This window comes from Hyperoodon ampullatus (assembly GCF_949752795.1).
Source record: "Hyperoodon ampullatus genome assembly, chromosome: 5".
NCBI lineage: Eukaryota > Metazoa > Chordata > Mammalia > Artiodactyla > Ziphiidae > Hyperoodon > Hyperoodon ampullatus.
The window spans coordinates 34211066-34230371 of record NC_136918.1 but is presented as its reverse complement, the minus strand read 5'-3'; the positions used below and the strand labels follow the sequence as shown (position 1 = coordinate 34230371).

Below are 19306 nucleotides of genomic sequence, written 5' to 3'. Positions count from 1 at the left end.
TCAGGATAAGTAAAAATGAAAATTACATGCCATTTACCTTTTATACAGAGAGCTAACCATAATTTATATGTCTAAGCACCTGGCACCTAGTGAGTGCATATCTTTTCGGTGAATAACTGAATTAAAAAGTGAAAAACTGCCTCAGTAAGGACACCGACGTATCAACATCCCATTACCAACAGCACCCACTAGTCTTCCCACAGCCTAACTCACGTGGGCCGCCAAGAGGCATTTATTGGCCGGCTTCGCGCGAATGAGACGCGATGGACGTGATGCAACTCTTGTCTTCCGCGGTGAACTTCTTATGGGTGACGCTAGCCAATCAAAAAGCACCTTTCCACCGCCAAGTTCCTCCACCTGCCTCGAGAGGCGAGGGGCGGGGCTGGCGCTGGGCGCGGAGGCGTCACGTACTCCATGGTAACGACGCTCGGCCTGAAGATGGCCGCCGAGATGGTTGGAAGAGCGGGTTCCTCGGCTTCAGGCCGGGGCCCGAGCCGGTGGCACTGGAGCGGTTCTTTATGGGTCCGAGGCGTTTTACTCCTGTTGGGCGGGCTCCGGGCAAGCGCTACATCTATTCCTGTCTCCTTGGGCAGTTCTCCTACCTGCCGGCACCACGTCCCCTCTGAGTCTGAGGTAAGGCGACGGAGGGGCCCTGTGAGGGTAAAGTAATACGGGAGGCGATGGCATAGAGGATAGTGATTGGAACAAGGGGTACTGGAGGAGAAAGCGAGATTGGGCCAGAGACTGAACTCTTAGAGGGCTGGGACCTGGTATCAACTCCCTTCCTGCACCCAGCAAAGTGGCTCAGTTAGGCGCTCAGAACGTCATCAGTTTCCTGCGCGGAGGGTTGTGCTTATCAGGTAGTCCTAGAGCAATGGTTTTCAAACTTGAACGGGCCATCAGAATCACCTGAAGGACTTGTTCAAACACAGATTGCCGCTCCATTCCCTCCCTCTGCCCACTTCTGACTCATTAGATCTGGGATGGGGCCTCAGAATTTGCAGTTGAAGTTCCCAGATAGTTGATCATGCTGCTTGTCCAAGGACCTCACTTTGGGAACCACTGATCTAACGGTTTGAGAAGAAATTGATAGGAGAGCTAGACAAAGGCATTGAAGGGATACTGGGGATTCTCTGGAGACAAAATTCAGGTTGATTTTCAAGTTACTTCATCACATTGCTTGCTTTACCCTGTTCTCCTGCCCTGGAAGTGCCTGCCTCCCTCCCATTACACTTTTATTCCTGTCCAAATTCTTTCATTCTGAGTTCCTTAACCTCAAGGCAGCCAGCTGAAACCACCCCCAGTAGAATGTTCTTTCCATTTCACAGTACGTCTTATCTGTACTCTCTTCTGGCACTTAACCAAGAACCGCTATGTGGTGACGGTTTGTTTTCAGGCGTGTCTTGCCTTTGTAGTTAAATTGTAATTTTCCTTGGGATAAGGTTTGTGTCTTATACTTTAATTTCCCCACAGTACTTAGTTCAGAGGAGGGCCCACAATAATCAGTATTCTTTAAGGAAAGAAGACACAGTACCTGGGTCAGGGCTGCATGTTGTGATTGATTTTATAATTTGTCTTATTACTTTAACAAGAAAGATTAACCTAGAAATTTTCAGTTCAGCCCAGAAATCTAAGACCGTCCATTTTGGTGATAATTTCCAAAAATTTCTATGCATGCTGTTCATAACCGTATATGCCAGAATACTAAGTTTGGGGTTTGTGGCTGTATTACAGCTTTTATCATGACACTGCATTCTGGCTGAATTATTTTATTTTATTTTATTTAGTCTCTTAGCAACTTGTAAGTTTATAATACAGTACTGTTGTCTATAATCACTATGTTGTACGTTAGATACCCGGGACTTATCTACTAGTTGCAAGTTTGTACCCTTAAACATCTCCTCAGTTCCCCCCACCCACCTAGTGAATTTTTTTTTTTTTTTTTTTTTTTTGCGGTACGCGGGCCTCTCACTGTTATGGCCTCTCCCGTTGCGGAGCACAGGCTCCGGACGCGCAGTCTCAGCGGCCATGGCTCACGGGCCCAGCCGCTTCGCGGCATGTGGGACCTTCCCGGACTGGGGCACGAACCTGTGTCCCCTGCATCCACAGGCGGACTCTCAACCACTGCGCCACCAGGGAAGCCCTAGTGAATTCTTTTTAAAAGACATTCCCACAAAGCCCTGCACTTCTCTCTTTGAATTTAGACCAAAAGAAGAGAAAATAGTTCAGAGAACTGCAAAATCTCTGTACTAGAAGGAACCTTAATAGCTGTTTTCTTCTTGTGATTGTTGCCAGTGTACAAATCTCCTACTTATATTTGAACATTTCCAAAAATAGGGAAGTTATCTCCAAAGGCAGCCCCTTTGATTTTTGGAGAGATCATTTTTCTTTTTATAGAGCTGAAAACACAGAAGTTCCTGCTGGTCCAGTGGTTAAGGCTCCGAGCTTCCACTGCAGGGGGCACGGGTTCAGCCCCTGGCGGGGAACTGAGATCCCGCATGCCGCGTGACACGGCCAGATATAATAAAAATATAGAGCGGAAGACTCTTCCTGAAACTTCCATCCACTGTTTTTATTTATGGCTCTTGATTGAACAAACTAAATAGTGATAGTGCTTCAGATATTCAAAGCAAGCTATTAAGTTCTTCTTGAGAGTTCATATTCCTAATAAATTTTACTAGTTCTTCATAGAGTATGTAGTAGCAAGTCCTCCTAACCAAGCTCTTTGCTTTAGCTTAGACACAAAGTATAGGCAAGTACTATTCATTGTACTACTAGTGACTGCACCTCTGTTAATTGCAACAGGAAATTACAGTAACTTTTTTTTTTTTTTTTTTTTTTTGCGGTACGCGGGCCTCCCACCGCTGCGGCTTCTCCCGCTGCGGAGCACAGGCTCCGGACGCGCAGGCCCAGCGGCCATGGCCCACGGGCCCAGCCGCTCCGCGGCACATGGGATCCTCCCAGACCGGGGCACAAACCCGCGTCCCCCTCATTGGCAGGCGGACCCCCAACCACTGCGCCACCAGGGAAGCCCCTACAGTAACTTTTTATTGGTAATGGTGGGGAACTACAAAACATTTTGACTCATATATTTTCTTCTCAACTAAAAACTCTACGTTTTGTTTTGTTTTTGTTTTTATTATGTAAATTAAAACAAACCCCAAAACAGAATAGTATAATGAACTCCCATGACCCTTCACCCAGCTTCAGCACTTAACAGTATTCTCCTATTCTGTTTCATATACTTCTACCCATTACCCATCTTACCACTGTTATTGTTACTTAAAAAAAATTTTTTGTAAGGTTTATATATACTGAAATGTAGCAGATGCAATCATGTATATTCATGTAAAACCCACAACCCTATCACAATATAGAACATTTTCAAGTCTCCAGAAAGTTCCCTCCTGTCCTGTGCCAGTCAGTCTCTCGCATCCACCCCAGGCGACTATTGTTCCCTTTTTCTTTTGGTATTAGATTTTACATCAAATTAGTTTTGCCTATTCTAGAACTGAGCTTATATCAATGGAATTATATAATATGTAGTGTGATATGGTATATCACATTGGATTTTCCAATAGTAAATCAACCTTGCATTTTTGGAATAGACCCTTACTTGGTTATGATGTATTATCCTTTTAATACACTTCTGAATTCAATTTGCTCATAGATTAAGAACTTTTGCATCTATGTTTATGAATGATGTTGGTTTATAGTTTCCTTTCTTAGTGAAGTTTTTGTTAGCTTTTTTTTTGAATTTTTGAATTTTATTTTATATATTTTTTTATACAGCAGGTTCTTATTAGTTATCTATTTTATACATAGTAGTGTATATATGTCAATCCCAACCTCCCAATTCATCCCACCACCCACCTCCCTGCCACTTTCCCCCCTTGGTGTCCATACGTTTGTTCTCTACATCTGTGTCTATACTTCTGCCCTGCAAACTGGTTCATCTGTACCATTTTTCGAGGTTCCATATATACGCATTAATAGACGATATTTGTTTTCTCTTTCTGACTTACTTCACTCTGTATAACAGTCTGTAGATCCATCCACATCTCAACAAATGACCCAATTCCGTTCCTTTTTATGGCTGAGTAATATTCCATTGTATATATGTACCATATCTTCTTTATTCATTCATCTGTGGATGGACATCTAGGTTGCTTCCATAACCTGGCTATTGTAAATAGTGCTGCAATGAACACTGGGGTGCATGTGTCTTTTTGAATTATGGTTTTCTCTGGGTATATGCCCAGTAGTGGGATTGCTGGGTCATATGGTAATTCTATTTTTAGTTTTTTAAGGAACCTCCGTACTGTTCTCCATAGTGGCTGTACCAATTTACATTCCCACCAACAGTGCAAGAGGGTTCCCTTTTCTCCACACCCTCCCCAGCATCTGTTGTTTGTAGATTTTCTGATGGTGCCGATTCTGACTGGTGTGAGGTGATATCTCATTGTAGTTTTGATTTGCATTTCTCTAATAATTAGTGATGTTGAGCAGCTTTTCATGTGCTTCTTGGCCATCTGTATGTCTTCTTTGGAGAAATGTCTGTTTAGGTCTTCTGCTCATTTTTGGATTGGGTTGTTTGTTTTTTTAATATTGAGCTGCTTGACCTGTTTATATATTTTGGTGATTAATCCTTTGTCCGTTGATTTGTTTGCAGATATTTTCTCCCATTCTGGGGGTTGTCTTTTTGTCTTGTTTGCGGTTTCCTTCGCTTTGCAAAAGCTTTTAAGTTTCATTAGGTCCCATTTGTTTATTTTTGTTTTTATTTCCATTACTCCAGGAGGTGGATCTGAAAAGATCTTGCTGTGATTTATGTCAAGGAGTGTTCTTCCTATGTTTTCCTCTAAGAGTTTTATAGTGTCCAGTCTTACATTTAGGTCTCTAATCCATTTTGAGTTTATTTTTGTGTATGGTGTTAGGGAGTGTTCTAATTTCATTCTTTTACATGTAGCTGTCCAGTTTTCCCAGCACCACTTATTGAAGAGACTGTCTTTTCTTTATTGTATATCCTTGCCTCCTTTGTCATAGATTAGTTGACCACTGGTGTGTGGGTTTATCTCTGGGCTTTCTAACCTGTTCCATTGGTCTATATTTCTGTTTCTGTGCCAGTACCATATTGTCTTGATTACTGTAGCTTTGTAGTATAGCCCAAAGTCAGGGAGTCTGATTCCTCCAGCTCTGTTTTTTTTCCCTCAAGACTGCTTTGGCTATTCAGGGTCTTTTGTGTCTCCATACAAATTTTATGATTTTTTGTTCTAGTTCTGTAAAAGATGCCACTGGTAATTTGATAAGGATTGCATTGAATCTGTAGATTGCTTTGAGTAGTATAGTCATCTTCACAATATTGATTCTTCCAATCCAAGAACATGGTATATCTGTCCGTCTGTTTGTGTCATCTTTGATTTCTTTCATCAGTGTCTTACAGTTTCTGAGTACAGGTCTTTTACCTTCTTAGGTAGGTTTATTCCTAGGTATTTTATTCTTTTTGTTACAATGGTGAATGGGACTGTATCTTTAATTTCTCTTTCTGATCTTTCGTTGTTAGTGTATAAGAATGCAAGAGATTTCTGTGCAATAATCTTGTGTCCTGCAACTTTACCAAATTCATTGATTACCTCTAGTAGTTTTTAGTGGTATCTTTAGGATTCTCTATGTATAGTATCATATCCCCTGCAAACAGTGACAGTTTTACTTCTTTTCCAGTTTGTATTCCTTTTATTTCTTTTTCTTCTCTGATAGCTGTGGCTAGGACTTCCAAAACTATGTTGAATAATAGTGGCAAGAGTGGCCATCCTTGTCATGTTCCTGATATTAGAGGAAATGCTTTCAGTTTTTCACCATTGAGAATGATGTTTGATGTGGGTTTGTCATATATAGCCTTAATGATGTTGAGGTAGTTTGCCTCTATGCCCACTTTCTGGAGAGTTTTTATCATAAATGGGTGTTGAATTTTGTCAAAAGCTTTTTCTGCATCTATTGAGATGATTATATGGTTTTTATTCTTCAGTTTGTTAAAATGGTGTATCACATTCATTGATTTATGTATATCAAAGAATCCTTGCATCCCTGGGATAAATCCCACTTGATCATGGTGTATGATCCTTTTAATGTGTTGTTAGATTCTGTGCTGTATTTTATTGAGGATTTTTGCATCTATATTCATCAGTGATATTGGTCTGTAAATTTTCTTTTTTTGTAGTATCTTTGTCTGGTTTTGGTATCAGGGTGATGGTGGCCTCATAGAATGGGTTTGGGAGTGGTCCTTCCTCTGCAATTTTTTGGAAGAGTTTGAGAAGGATGGGTGGTAGCTCTTCTCTAAATGTTTCATAGAATTCACCTATGAAGCCATCTGATCCTGGACTTTTGTTTGTTGGAAGATTTTTAGTCACAGTTTCAATTTCATTACTTGTGATTGGTCTGTTCATATTTTCTATTTCTTCCTGGTTCAGTCTTGGAAGGTTATAACTTTCTAAGAATTTGTCCATTTTTTCCAGGTTGTCCATTTTATTGGCATAGAGTTGCTTGTAGTAGTCTCTTACGATGCTTTGTATTTATGCGGTGTCCATTGTAACTTCTCCTTTTTCATTTCTAATTTTATTGATTTGAGTCCTCTTCCTCTTTTTCTTGATGAGTCTGACTAAAGGTTTATCAATTTTGTTTATCTTCTCAAAGAAACAGCTTTTAGTTTCATTGATCTTTGCTCTTGTTTTCTTTGTTTCTCTTTCATTTATTTCTGCTCTGATGTTTATGATTTCTTTCTTTCTACTAACTTTGGGTTTTCTTGGGTTTTCTTGTTTCTTGAGGTAGGCTTGTATTGCTGTAAACTTCCCTCTTAGAGCTGCTTTTGCTGCATCTCATAGGTTTTGGATCATTGTGTTTTCATTGTAATTTGTCTCTAAGTATTTTTTTCTTTCCTCTTTGATTTCTTCAGTGATCTCTTAGTTATTTAGTAACATATTGTTTAGCCTCCATGTGTTTCTGTTTTTTACGTTTTTTCCCTATAATTGATTTCTAATCTCATAGCGTTGTGGTCTGAAAAGATGCTTGACATGATTTCAGTTTTCTTAAATTTACTGAGGCTTGATTTGTGACCCAAGGTGTGATCTATCCTGGAGATTGTTCCATCTGCACTTGAGTAGAAAGTGTAATCTGCTGTTTTTTTGTTTTTTTGTTTTTTTTTGCGGTACGCGGGCATCTCACTGTTGTGGCCTCTCCCGCTGCGGAGCACAGGCTCCGGACGCGCAGGCTCAGCGGCCATGGCTCACGGGCCCAGCCGCTCTGCGGCATGTGGGATCTTTCCGGACCGGGGCACGAACCCGTGTCCCCTGCATCGGCAGGCGGACTCTCAACCACTGCGCCACCAGGGAAGCCCTAATCTGCTGTTTTTGGATAGAATGTCCTATAAATATCAATTAAATCTATCTGGTCTATTGTGTCATTTACAGCTTGTGTTTCCTTATTAATTTTCTGTGTGGATGATCTGTCCATTGGTGTAAGTGAGGTGTTAAAGTCCCCCAGTATTATTCTGTTACTGTCTATTTCCTCTTTTATAGCTGTTAGCAGTTGCCTTATGTATTGAGGTGCTCCTATGTTGGGTGCATATATATTGATAATTGTTATATCTTCTTCTTGGATTGTTCCCTTGACCATTATGTAGTGTCCTTCCTTGTCTCTTGTAACATTCTTTATTTTAAAGTCTATTTTATCTGATATGGTTATTGCTACCCCAGCTTTCTTTTGATTTCCATTTGTATGGAATATCTTTTTCCATCCCCTCACTTTCAGCCTGTATGTGTCCCTAGGTCTGAAGTGGGTCTCTTGTAGACAGCATATACACGGGTCTTATTTGTATCCATTCAGTGAGCCTGTGTCTTTTAGTCGGAGCATTTAATCCATTCACGTTTAAGGTAATTATCAATATGTATGTTCCTGTTACCGTTTTCTTAATTGTTTTAGGTTTGTTTTTTTAGGTCCTTTTCTTCTCTTGTGTGTCCCACTTAGAGAAGTTCCTTTAGCATTTGTTGTACAGCTGGTTTGGTGGTTCTGAGCTCCCTTAGTTTTTGCTTGTCTGTAAAGCTTTTGATTTCTCCATCGAATCTGAATGAGATCCTTGACGGGTAGAGTAATCTTGGTTGTAGATTATTCCCTTTCATCACTTTAAATATATCGTGCCACTCCCTTATGGCTTGTAGAGTTTCTGCTGAGAAATCAGCTGTTAACCTTATGGGAGTTCCCTTGTATGTTGTCATTTTTCCCTTGTTGCTTTCAGTAATTTTTCTTTGTCTTTAATTTTTGTCAGTTTGATTACTGTGTGTCTCTGTGTGTTTCTCCTTGGCTTTACCCTGCCTGGGACTCTCTGTGCTTCCTGGACTTGGGTGGCTATTTCCTTTGCCATGTTAAGGATGATTTTGACTATAATCTCTTCAGATATTTTCTCGGGTCCTTTCTTTCTCTCTTCTCCTTCTGGGACCCCTGTAATGCGAATGTTGTTGCATTTAATGTTGTCTCAGAGATGTCTTAGGCTGTCTTCATTTCTTTTCATTCTTTTTTCTTTATTCTGTTCTACGGCAGTGAATTCCACCATTCTGTCTTCCAGGTCACTTATCTGTTCTTCTGCCTCAGTTATTCTGCTATTGATTCCTTCTAGTGTATTTTTCATTTTAGTTATTGTATTGTTCATCTCTGTTTGTTTGTTCTTTAAGTCTTCTAGGTGTTTGTTCTTTAATTCTTCCAAGTCTTTGTTAAACATTTCCTGCATCGTCTCAATCTTTGCCTCCATTCCTTTTCCAAGGTTCTGGATCATCTTCACTATCATTATTCTGAATTCTTTTTCTGGAAGGTTGCCTATCTCCACTTCATTTAGTTGTTTTCCTGGGGTTTTATCTTGTTCCTTCATCTGGTACAAAGTTCTCTGCCTTTTCATTTTGTATATCTTTCTGTGAATGTGGTTTTCCTGCCACAGGTTGCAGAATTGTAATTCTTCTTGCTTCTGCTGTCTCTCCCTGTGGTGGATGAGCCTATCTAAGAGGCTTGTGCAAGCTTCCTGATGGGAGGGACTGGTGGTGGGTAGAGCTGGTTGTTGCTCTGGTGGGCAGAGCTCAGTAAAACTTTAATACACTTGTCTGCTGATGCATGGGGTTGGGTTCCCTCCCTGTTGGTTGTTTGGCCTGAGGCGATCCAGCACTGGAGCCTACCCAGCTCTTTGGTGGGGCTAATGGTGGACTCTGGGAGGGCTCACGCCAAGGAGTACTTCCCAGAACTTCTGCTGCCAGTGTCCTTGTCCCCATGGTGAGCCACAGCCACAACCTGCCTCTGCAGGAGACCCTCCAACACTAGCTGGTAGGTCTCGTTATGTCTCCCGTGGGGTCACTGCTCCTTCTCCTGGGTCCTGATGCACACACTGCTTTGTGTGTGCCCTCCAAGAGTGGAGTCTTTGTTTACCCCAGTTCTGTCAAAGTCCCGCAGTCAAATTCTGCTAGCCTTCAAAGTCTGATTCTCTAGGAATTCCTCCTCCCATTGCTGGACCCACAGGTTGGGAAGCCTGACATGGGGCTCAGAACCCTCACTCCAGTGGGTGGACTTCTGTGGTATAAATGTTCTCCAGTTTGTGAGTCACCCACCCTGCAGTTATGGGGTTTGATTTTATTGTGATTACGCCCCTCCTGCTGTCTCATTGCAGCTTCTCCTTTGTCTTTGGATGTGGGGTATCTTTTTTGGTGAGTTCCAGTGTCTTCCTGTTGATGATTGTTCAGTGGTTAGTTGTGATTCCGGTGCTCTCACAAGAGGAAGGGAGTGCACGTCCTTCTACTCTGCCATCTTCTTTGTTAGCTTTTTTAGATATTTATTTATTTATTTATCTATCTATCTATCTACCTATCTATCTTTGGCTACGTTGGGTCTTTGTTGCTGAGCACAGGCTTCCTCTCGTTGCCGTGAGCGGGGGCTACTCTTCGTTGTGGTGCACGGGCTTATCGTTGCGGTGGCTTCTCTGTTGCAGAGCACAGGCTCTAGGCGTGCGGGCCTCAGTAGTTGTGGTTCGTGGGCTCTAGAGTGCAGGCTCAGTAGTTGTGGCTCATGGGCTTAGTTGCTCCACAGCATGTGGGATCTTCCCAGACCAGGGCTTGAACCCGTGTCCCCTGCACTGGCAGGCAGGTTCTTAACCACTGCACCACCAGGGAAGTCCCTTTGTTAGCTTTTAATAGCAGAATTATACTGGTGTTACATAATGAGTTGGGAAATTCTATTATGTATTTTCTAAAAGAAAATTTCTTCCTTAAATGTCTGGTATAATTCATAACTGAAACTGTCTGGATCTAGTGTTTTCTTTGTAGAGAGTTGGGGTTTTTTTAATACTTTTATTGAGCTATAATTTATATACCGTAAAATTCACCCACTTAAGTATCCAATTAAGTGATTTTTATAAATTTACAGATCTACAGAACCATCACCACAGTCCAGTTTTAGAACATTTCCATCACCCCAGAAAGATCCCTTGTGCTCATTTGCAGAAAACCCATGTTTTCACTTCTGGCCCCAAGAAACCACTATGTAGGGATAGATAAATCCAGTTTCTCTCATACAAGTCTATTCATAGTATCCATTTGATCTTGTGTCGGTCTTGGTAACTTGTGTTTTTGAAGGATTTTATTTCATCTGAATTGTTAAATGTATTGACATAAAATTGTTCATAATAATTTATCCTTTTGTTGTCTGTAGAATCTGAGTGATAGGCATGCTTTCATTTCTAATGTGGTAATTTGGGTTTATACTGTTTTATTCTAGTCCATTCTTTCTAGGGGCTTATTAAGTTTATTAATCATTTTATTTTATTTACAAATTTATTTATTTATTTTTGACTGCATTAGGTCTTTGTTTCTGCACATGGGCTTTCTGTAGTTGCGGTGAGCGGGGGCTACTCTTTGTTGTAGTGCGTGGGCTTCTCATTGCGGTGGCTTCTCTTATTGTGGAGCATGGGCTTGAGGCACGCGGGCTTCAGTAGTTGTGGCACGCAGGCTCATTAGTTGTGGCTCTTGGGCTTAGTTGCTCCGTGACATGCGGGATATTCCTGGACCAGGGCTCGAACCTGTGTCCCCTGCATTGGCAGGCAGATTCTTAACCACTGTGCACCACCAGGGAAGTCCCTATTAATCATTTTAAATAGCCAACTGTTAGCTTTGGTAATTTTCTTTAATTATTGTTTTCTATTTCATTGTTTCCTGTTCTTTATTATTTTTCCTTTCTACTTACTGTGGATTTACTTTGCTCATATTGTTAGGTGGAAACTTAGATCATTATTTGTTTTTGTTTGTTTTTTTTCTTTTTTGTTTTTAATGTTTATTTATTTATTCATTTATTTGGTTGCACCAGATCTTTGTTGTGGCAGGCAGGCTCCTTAGTTGTGACTCATGGGCTCCTTAGTTGCGGCCCCCGGGCTCCTTAGTTGTGGCACGTGGGCTTCTTAGTTGCAGCTTGCAGGCTCCTTAGTTACGGCAGGTGAACTCTTAGTTGCGGCATGCATGTAGGATCTAGTTCCCTGACCAGGGATCAAACCTGGGCCCCCTGCATTGGGAGCATGGAGTCTTATCCACTGTGCCACCAGGGAAGTCCCAGATCATTGTTTTTTAGGCTTTTCTTTCTTCTCTACCATAAACATTTAATGACCTGTATTTCTCTCAAAGTACAACTGTAGCTACATTCCACAGATTTTGACACATTGTATTTTAATTATCACTTCATTCAAAGTGATAATTCATTTTTATTTTCCCTGGTAATTTCTTCTTTGATCCATGGATTATTAAAAATGTTTAAAATATAATTTCTAAATATGTGGTCCTTTTCTAGATATCTTATGAGTATTGATTTCTAATTTAGAGGTATCTTCTATAAGATTTCAGTTCTTTGAAATTTGAGATTGTTTTATTTATACCTCAGCATACGCTCTATCCTGCTAAACTTTTCTGTGTACTAGTAAAGAATATATATTCTATAGGTATTGAGTGTAGCTTTCTATACATGTCAAAAAGGTGAGGCAATTGATGGTACACTTCAGATTTCTATATTCTTTTTTTATACAATTTTTAAAGGGTATATTCCATTTACAGTTATTACAAAATATTGGCTACAGATTTGTATATTCTTAAAATGTTTTGTCTAAGAGAGTCTTTAAAAATTTCTGAGATTGGGCTTCCCTGGTGGCGCAGTGGTTGAGAGTCCGCCTGCTGATGCAGGGGACACGGGTTCGTACCCTGGTCCGCGAAGATCCCACATGCCGCGGAGCGGCTAGGCCCGAGAGCCATGGCCACTGAACCTGCACGTCCGGAGCCTGTGCTCCGCAATGGGAGAGGCCACAACAGTGAGAGGCCCGCATACCGCAAAAAAAAAAAAAAAAAAAAAAATTTCTAAGATTATAAATGTCTTTTTTCTTCCTTTAGTTCTGTCAGCTTTTGCTTCATGGATTTTGAATCTATTGTTAGGTACATTCACATTTATAATTATGTATTTCTGAGGTATTAATCCCTTATTATTATAAAATATTACTCTTTATTTCTGGTGATACTCTCTGTCTTGAAGTCTGCTTTGCTGATATTAGTATAGCCATTTCACCTTGCTTACGATTAGAATTTTCCATCCTTTTATCAATACATTTCACTTGTCTGTGGGGTTCATGCACGTGCTGTGTGTGTGTGTGTGTGTGTTTGCTTTAGGGATTACAATATGTTTCTTTTGCTTATTACAAATATTTAATGTTAATATTGCCTTATCATACTGACTAGGACCTTCATTATAATATTGAATACAAGTGGTGAGAGTAGACATCTTTCCATTGTTCTTGATCTTAGGGGGAAAACATTCAGTCTTCCACTATTAAGAGTATTAGTTGCATGGAACACTACTCAGCTTTAAAAAAGAACAAAATTTTGCCATTTTCAGTAACATGGAGGAACTTGGAGGGCATTATGCTAAGTGAAATAAGTCAGACAGAGAAAGGCAAATACTGTATGGTATCACTTATATGTGGAATCTAAAAAATGCAACAAACTAGTGAATATAACAAAAAGGAAGCAGACTCACAGATACAGAGAACAAACTAGTGGTTACCAGTGAGGCGGGTGAGAGAGGAGAACTACAAACTACTGAGTATAAGATAGGCTTAAGGGTGTATTGTACAACACAGGGACTATAGCCAATATTTTGTAATAATTGTAAATTGAAAGTAACCTTTCAAAATTGTATTAAAATTTTTTTTTTTCTTTTTTGCTGCATTGGGTCTTCATTGCTGCGTGTGGGCTATCTCTAGTTGCTGTGAGCGGGGACTACTCTTCATTGCGGTATGCGGGCTTCTCATTGAGGTGACTTCTCTTGTTGTGGAGCATGGGCTCTAGATGCACGGGCTTCAGTAGTTGTGGCACACGGGCCCTAGAGCACGCGGGCTTCAGTAGTTGCAGCATGTGGGTTCAGTAGTTGCAGCACGTGAGCTTCAGTAGTTGTGGCACGTGGGCTTAGTTGCTCCGCAGCATGTGGGATCTTCCTGGACCAGGGATCGAACCCATGTCCCCTGTATTGGCAGGTGGATTCTTAACCACTGCGCCACCAGGGAAGTCCCTATAAAAAATTTTAATACAAAGAAAAGTATTAGTTTGTAGATTTTTGGTAGATGTGCCTTATCAGGTTAAGAAAATTACTTTTTGTTTCTAGTCTGCTGACCGTTTTTGTCATGAATGGGTGTTGAATTTTATTAAATGTCTTTTCTGCATCAATTGTTATAATCATGTAGCTTTTCTTCTTTATTCTTTTGATATTGTGAGTTACATTGATTGATTTTTTGAATGATGAACTAGTCTTGCATCCCTCTGAGATAAAACCCCACTTGATCATGATGTATTACCCTTTTTACATTTTGCTGGATTTCATTTGCTAGTGTTTTTTTGATGATTTTGCATATGTATTCATTAAGGATATTGGTTTGTAGTTGTTTTCTTTTCCTTCTGTAGCTTTGTTGGGATTGGTATTAGGGTAATGCTGGCCTTATAGAATGAATTGGGAAATATTTCTTCCTCTTCTACTTTCAGAAAGAGTTTGTATACAAACAGTATTGTTTCTTCCTTAAATGTTTAGTAGAATTCATGAGTGGAGGTATCTCAGCCTGGAATTTTCTTTATTGGAGTGTTATAAACTATGAACTTATTTTCTTTAATAGACATTGGACTATTGAGGTTATCTGTTTCTTCTTGATTGTGTTTTGGTAAGTCATATCTTTCAAAGAATTTCATTTCATCAAAGTTGTCAAATTTATGGAAATACAGTTTTCTTAATGTTCCCATTTGATCTTTTAAATGTCTTTAAAGGGTTCTGAGTTACCAATTCTAATGTATCAAGGGTTTTCCACACATCACCAAGCCACTCTCCAACACCAGGTGAGTGTCCCACAATTCAACTCAATTCTGACACTGTCTACCCAGAGATAGCATCAGATTCCACAGGTTAAGAGTTCAGACCTACAGCATTGCCCCTTCTCCCCCGTTTGATCCAGTGTAAGTCCAGGTGGTTACCTGTGCTTCTGACCAACCAGCTATCGGAAGTTCCAACAACCCCCTCTTTGGTTTTGATTAATTTGCTAAAGAGGCTCACAGAGCTCAGAGAAAATTTTTACTTACTAGATTACTGGTTTATTATAAGAGGATGTAGCTCAAGAACAGTCAGGTGGAAGAGATGTATAGGGCAACATATGGAGAAAGGGCACAGAGCTTCTGTGCTTTCTGAACATGTCACTGTCCCAGAATCTCCACGTGTTCACCACCCTGGAAGCTCTCCAAACCCCATCCTTTTGGGTTTTAGGTAGGCATTACATAGATATAATTGATTAATTCATTGGACATTGGTGGTTGAACTTGATCTCCAGCCCCTCTCCTCTCCTCAGAGTAAGTTAGAGGGGGTGGAAAGGACTGAAAGTTCCAATCTTCTATTCACATACTTGGCTCCACTGGTAACCAGTCTCCACCCTTAGGTACTTCCAAAAGTTACCTCATTAACATGACAAAAGACACCTGATCACTTTTATCATTTAGAAAATTCCAGAGGTCTTAGAAAATTCCAAAAATGGGACAAAGACCAAATATATATTTTTTTATTATAAATTACAGTATCACAGTCTGTAAAGTCTATAGTGATATGCCCTGTTTCATTCTTTTTTTTTTTTTTTTTTTGCTGTACACGGGCCTCTCACTGTTGTGGCCTCTCCCGTTGCGGAGCACAGGCTCCGGACGCGCAGGCCCAGCAGCCATGGCTCACAGGCCCAGCCGCTCTGCGGCATGTGGGATCTTCCCAGACCAGGGCACGAACCCATGTCCCCTGCATCGGCAGGCGGACTCTCAACCACTGCTCCACCAGGGAAGCCCCCCTGTTTCATTCTTGATATTGGTAATTGGTATCTGCTCTCTTAGTCTGCTTAGAGATATATCAATTGTATTGATCTTCTCAAAGAACTGCCACTTGGTTTCATTGATTTTTCTCTATCATTTTTCTGTTTTCCTTTTAATTGATTTCTGTTCTTTATTATTTACTTTCTTCTGCTTTCTTTGAGTTTAATTTGCCCTTCATTTTCTAGTTTCTTAAGATGGAAGCTTAGGTCATTAATTTGAGATTATTTTTTCTAATATAAGTATTTAAAGTTATAAATTTCTATACACTAATTACATCACACAAATATTAATTGCTGGGCTTCTCTGGTGGCCCAGTGGTTGAGAATCTGCCTGCCAATGCAGGGGACACGGGTTCGATCCCTGGTCTGGGAAGATCCCACATGCTGCGGAGCAACTAAGCCCATGCGCCACAACTACTGAGCCTGTGCTCTAGAGCCCATGAGCCACAACTACTGAGCCCATGTGCCGCAACTACTGAAGCCCACGCACCTAGAGCCCATTCTCCACAATGAGAGAAGCCACAGCAGTGAGACACCTACACCGCAAAGAAGAGTAGCCCCTGCTCGCTTCAACTAGAGGAAGCCCGCACGCAGCAACAAAGACCCAACACAGCCAAAAATAAGTAAATAAATAAATAAAATTTACTTTAAAAATATTAATTGCTTGTAATCTTATTATCATTCAATTAAAAATATTTTCTGATCTCCTTTGTGACTTCATCTTCAACCTAAGGATAATTTAAAAGTTTGTTGTTCGGGAATCCTCTGGCGGTTATGGCTCCGAGCTTTCACTACAGGGGGCACAGTGAATCCCTTGTCCGGGAACTAAGGTCCTGAAGTCCTTGTGGTGCAGCACACACACAAAAAAAGTTTGATTTTCTAGTATTTGGAGACTTCCCAGTTATCTTTCCCTAATTGCATTTTAGTTTAATTTAGTTATGGATAGCAAACATCCTTTGTATGATTTCAGTTTTTTGTATTTCTTAAGGATTGTTTTATAGTAAAAGTTTTATAGCCAAAAATCTAACCAGGTTAACATTCTGTGTGTACTTGAGAAGAATGTACATTCTGCTGATGTTGGGGCAGGTGGTTCTATAAATATCATTTAGGTCAAGTTAGTTATAGTGCTGCTCAGGTCTCCCATGTCCTTACTGATTTTCTGTCTACTTGTGTTGAGTTGATTACTGAGATAGGAATGTTGAAGTCACCAGCTATAATTGTGGATTTGTTTATTTCTCCTTTCAGTTTTCAGTTTTTGCTTCACGTATTTTGCAGCTCTGCTGTTAGGTGTTTACACATTTTACATTGTTATTTTTTTTGGTGAATTGACCCATTTAGCGTTACATACTGCCCCTCTCTTTATTCCTGGTAATTAATACTCTTTGTTTTGAAATATACTTTGTCTAATACTAATATAGCCACTCTGGCTTTCTTTTGATTCGTGTTTGCATGATGTGTGTTTTTCCATCCTTATACTCTCAATTTCTCGGTGTCTTTATAGCTAAAATGGGCTTCTTATAGATAGAAAATAGTTGCATCTTGCTCTGTCTAGTCTGACAGTCTCTGCTTTCTAACAAGAATGTTCAGTCCTTTTACATTTAATGTGATTTTTGACATGGTTGGGTTTGGATTGGCAGTTTAGCTATTTTTTTTCTCTTTGTTTCACTTGACTGTGCCTTCTGTTTTTTAGTATTTTAATTCCTTTGTTTACTTTTTAGCTATATCTCTTTGCTTTACTTTTTAAATTGAGGTGTAATTAACCAACAGTAAAATGCAATCTATTTTTGAATGTTTGCTCTATTGATTATAATATGTATCTTGAATTTACGACATCTACTTAAAGTTTATAGTCATGTTAAATATGGGAACTTTTCAACAGTATAGTGTCACTATTTCCTTGTCTTTTTGCTATTACCATAATATATAATAACTCTACATATATTATAAATCTCACAATTGCAATTTTATAATTTTAGTTTTAAACAGTTAATGTCTCCAAAGAAATGAAAAGAAGAAAAGAAATACATGTATAATTGTGTTGAAGGTCTCCAAACCACCCCAGGTTTGGTGATTTGCTGGAAGGACTCATAGGACTCAGCATATAGTTGTACTCACAGCTAAGATTTATTACAGTGAAAGGATACATATCAAGCGCAATCAGTAAAAAGAAAAGGCTCCCGGAGCAAAAACTGAAGGAAACCAGACACAAGCTTCTGATGAAATAAAATGTGTATTTTAAGGCAGGACAAGAAAATTTAAACATAAAGTTCTGTCTCTGTGTCCGTTTGGGCCTCCTCCCTCCTTCCTTGTGTGCATCTGAATTACACATTAACCAGACCTCCTCAAAGATGGGAATGCCTGCTAGATCGTAAAGATCAATTTTTTTCCCTTTCTTCTGGCACTAGCAATGTAATTTCTTAAAAGAATACCATTCTTTCCCAACTCTGTAGGGGGCCGTAGTGACTTACTGTTCTCTTTGCCTTTGTACGTGCTTACCTGGACTATATATCTTTGGTGGACTTTATGTAAAATATCAGTGTGTCATTTTGATGTATAATTCTTTGTCTTGAGAATGTATATGACTGTGCCTTTGACTTCTAATGGGCATAACAGTTCTCAGAACTTCTGACAGTCTATCTCCCAGGTTATAATCCTCAGTTTGGCCCAAATTAAATACCCTTTTCTCTTCTTAACTTGATTGTTAGTTGAATTTTTGTTGACATTTCCAAGAGTCCTCTCCTAGTGGAGTCACATAGGACATGCTTAATCCGTTTAGCAGTAACTTGTAAGAACAAGCACAAATTGTTGTCTACAGGGAAGCTCATCTGCGTCTAGGAGTCCAGTGTTTTTATTGGAGATTGGTCATGTAGGCACAATTTCAGTCACTAACATTCCTGACTCTGAGAAGTAAACAGATGTTCAGCATAAACTGTATTATTTCTGTTAACAGTTTGGGCACAATGAGACTGCCTTATTGCTTAGGGAAGTTTTATGTCAGTGTAGGGACTGTACCATTCAAATTCCAGGACCAGTGAAAGGTCAAACTTGCAAGCAGGTCTTTCTAAAGATAGTAGTCTTAGGCCTGCTATGTTAACTGTTTTCTACACAATGGACTTTTGTATTTACTTATCTAACATTTCCACTTGTCCACATTCCTTCCTACAGATCTTGTATATACTGAATGTTTGTGTTCCCCCAAAATTCATATGTTGAAAGGCTAACTCTCAATATAATGGTTAGGAGATGGGGTTTTTGGTAGATGATTAGGTCATGAGGGCAGAGCCCTTATGAATGAGATTAATACCCTTATGAAAGAGCTCCTTGCCCCTTCTGCCAGAGGATACAACCAGACTATGGCCTTAAGAAACAAGAAGTGGGCCTTCACCAGGCACCCAGTCTTCTGGCACCTTGATCTTGGACTTGTCAGCTTCCAGAACTGTGAGAAGTAAATTTCTGTTGTTTGTTAGCCACCCAGTTTATGGTATTCTGTTACAGAAGCCTGAACTAAGACAAGATCCAAGTTACCCTCTAGTGTCATTTCCATTACCATGAAGAACTTCCTTTAGTGTTTCCTATAGTGGAAATCTGCTGGTGATGAATTCTCTCAATTTTTGTTTATCTGAAATATCTTTATTTCCTCTTCATTTTTGAAGGGTAGTTTCATTGGAGATACACTTCGGTATTGAACATATTTCTTTTAGCACTTTAACTATTTGTTCCATTGTCTTCTTATCTTCATTTTTTTAAATTAAAGACTATTATTTATTTATTTGTTTGTTTGTTTGTTTTGGCTGTGTTGGGTCTTTGTTGCTGCACACAGGCTTTCTGTAGTTGTGGCGAGTGGGGGCTACTCTTCATTGAGGTGTGCAGGCT

General features: G+C 39.9%; 1 protein-coding gene across 2 annotated transcripts in view; it reads left to right on the top strand.

Moving 5' to 3' along the window:
• Positions 1-414: 414 nt before the first annotated feature.
• Positions 415-19306, top strand: part of LMLN (leishmanolysin like peptidase) — a gene marked incomplete at both ends in the record, with an annotated part of 75638 nt that continues 56746 nt past the window's right edge. The window contains one exon of one of the 2 annotated variants that reach the window (XM_079704931.1): positions 415-633. In XM_079704931.1, coding sequence (XP_079561057.1) covers positions 415-633 — 219 coding nt within the window. The remainder of the gene's footprint in view (positions 634-19306) is intronic. The other variant, XM_079704932.1, reaches the window with a different exon arrangement.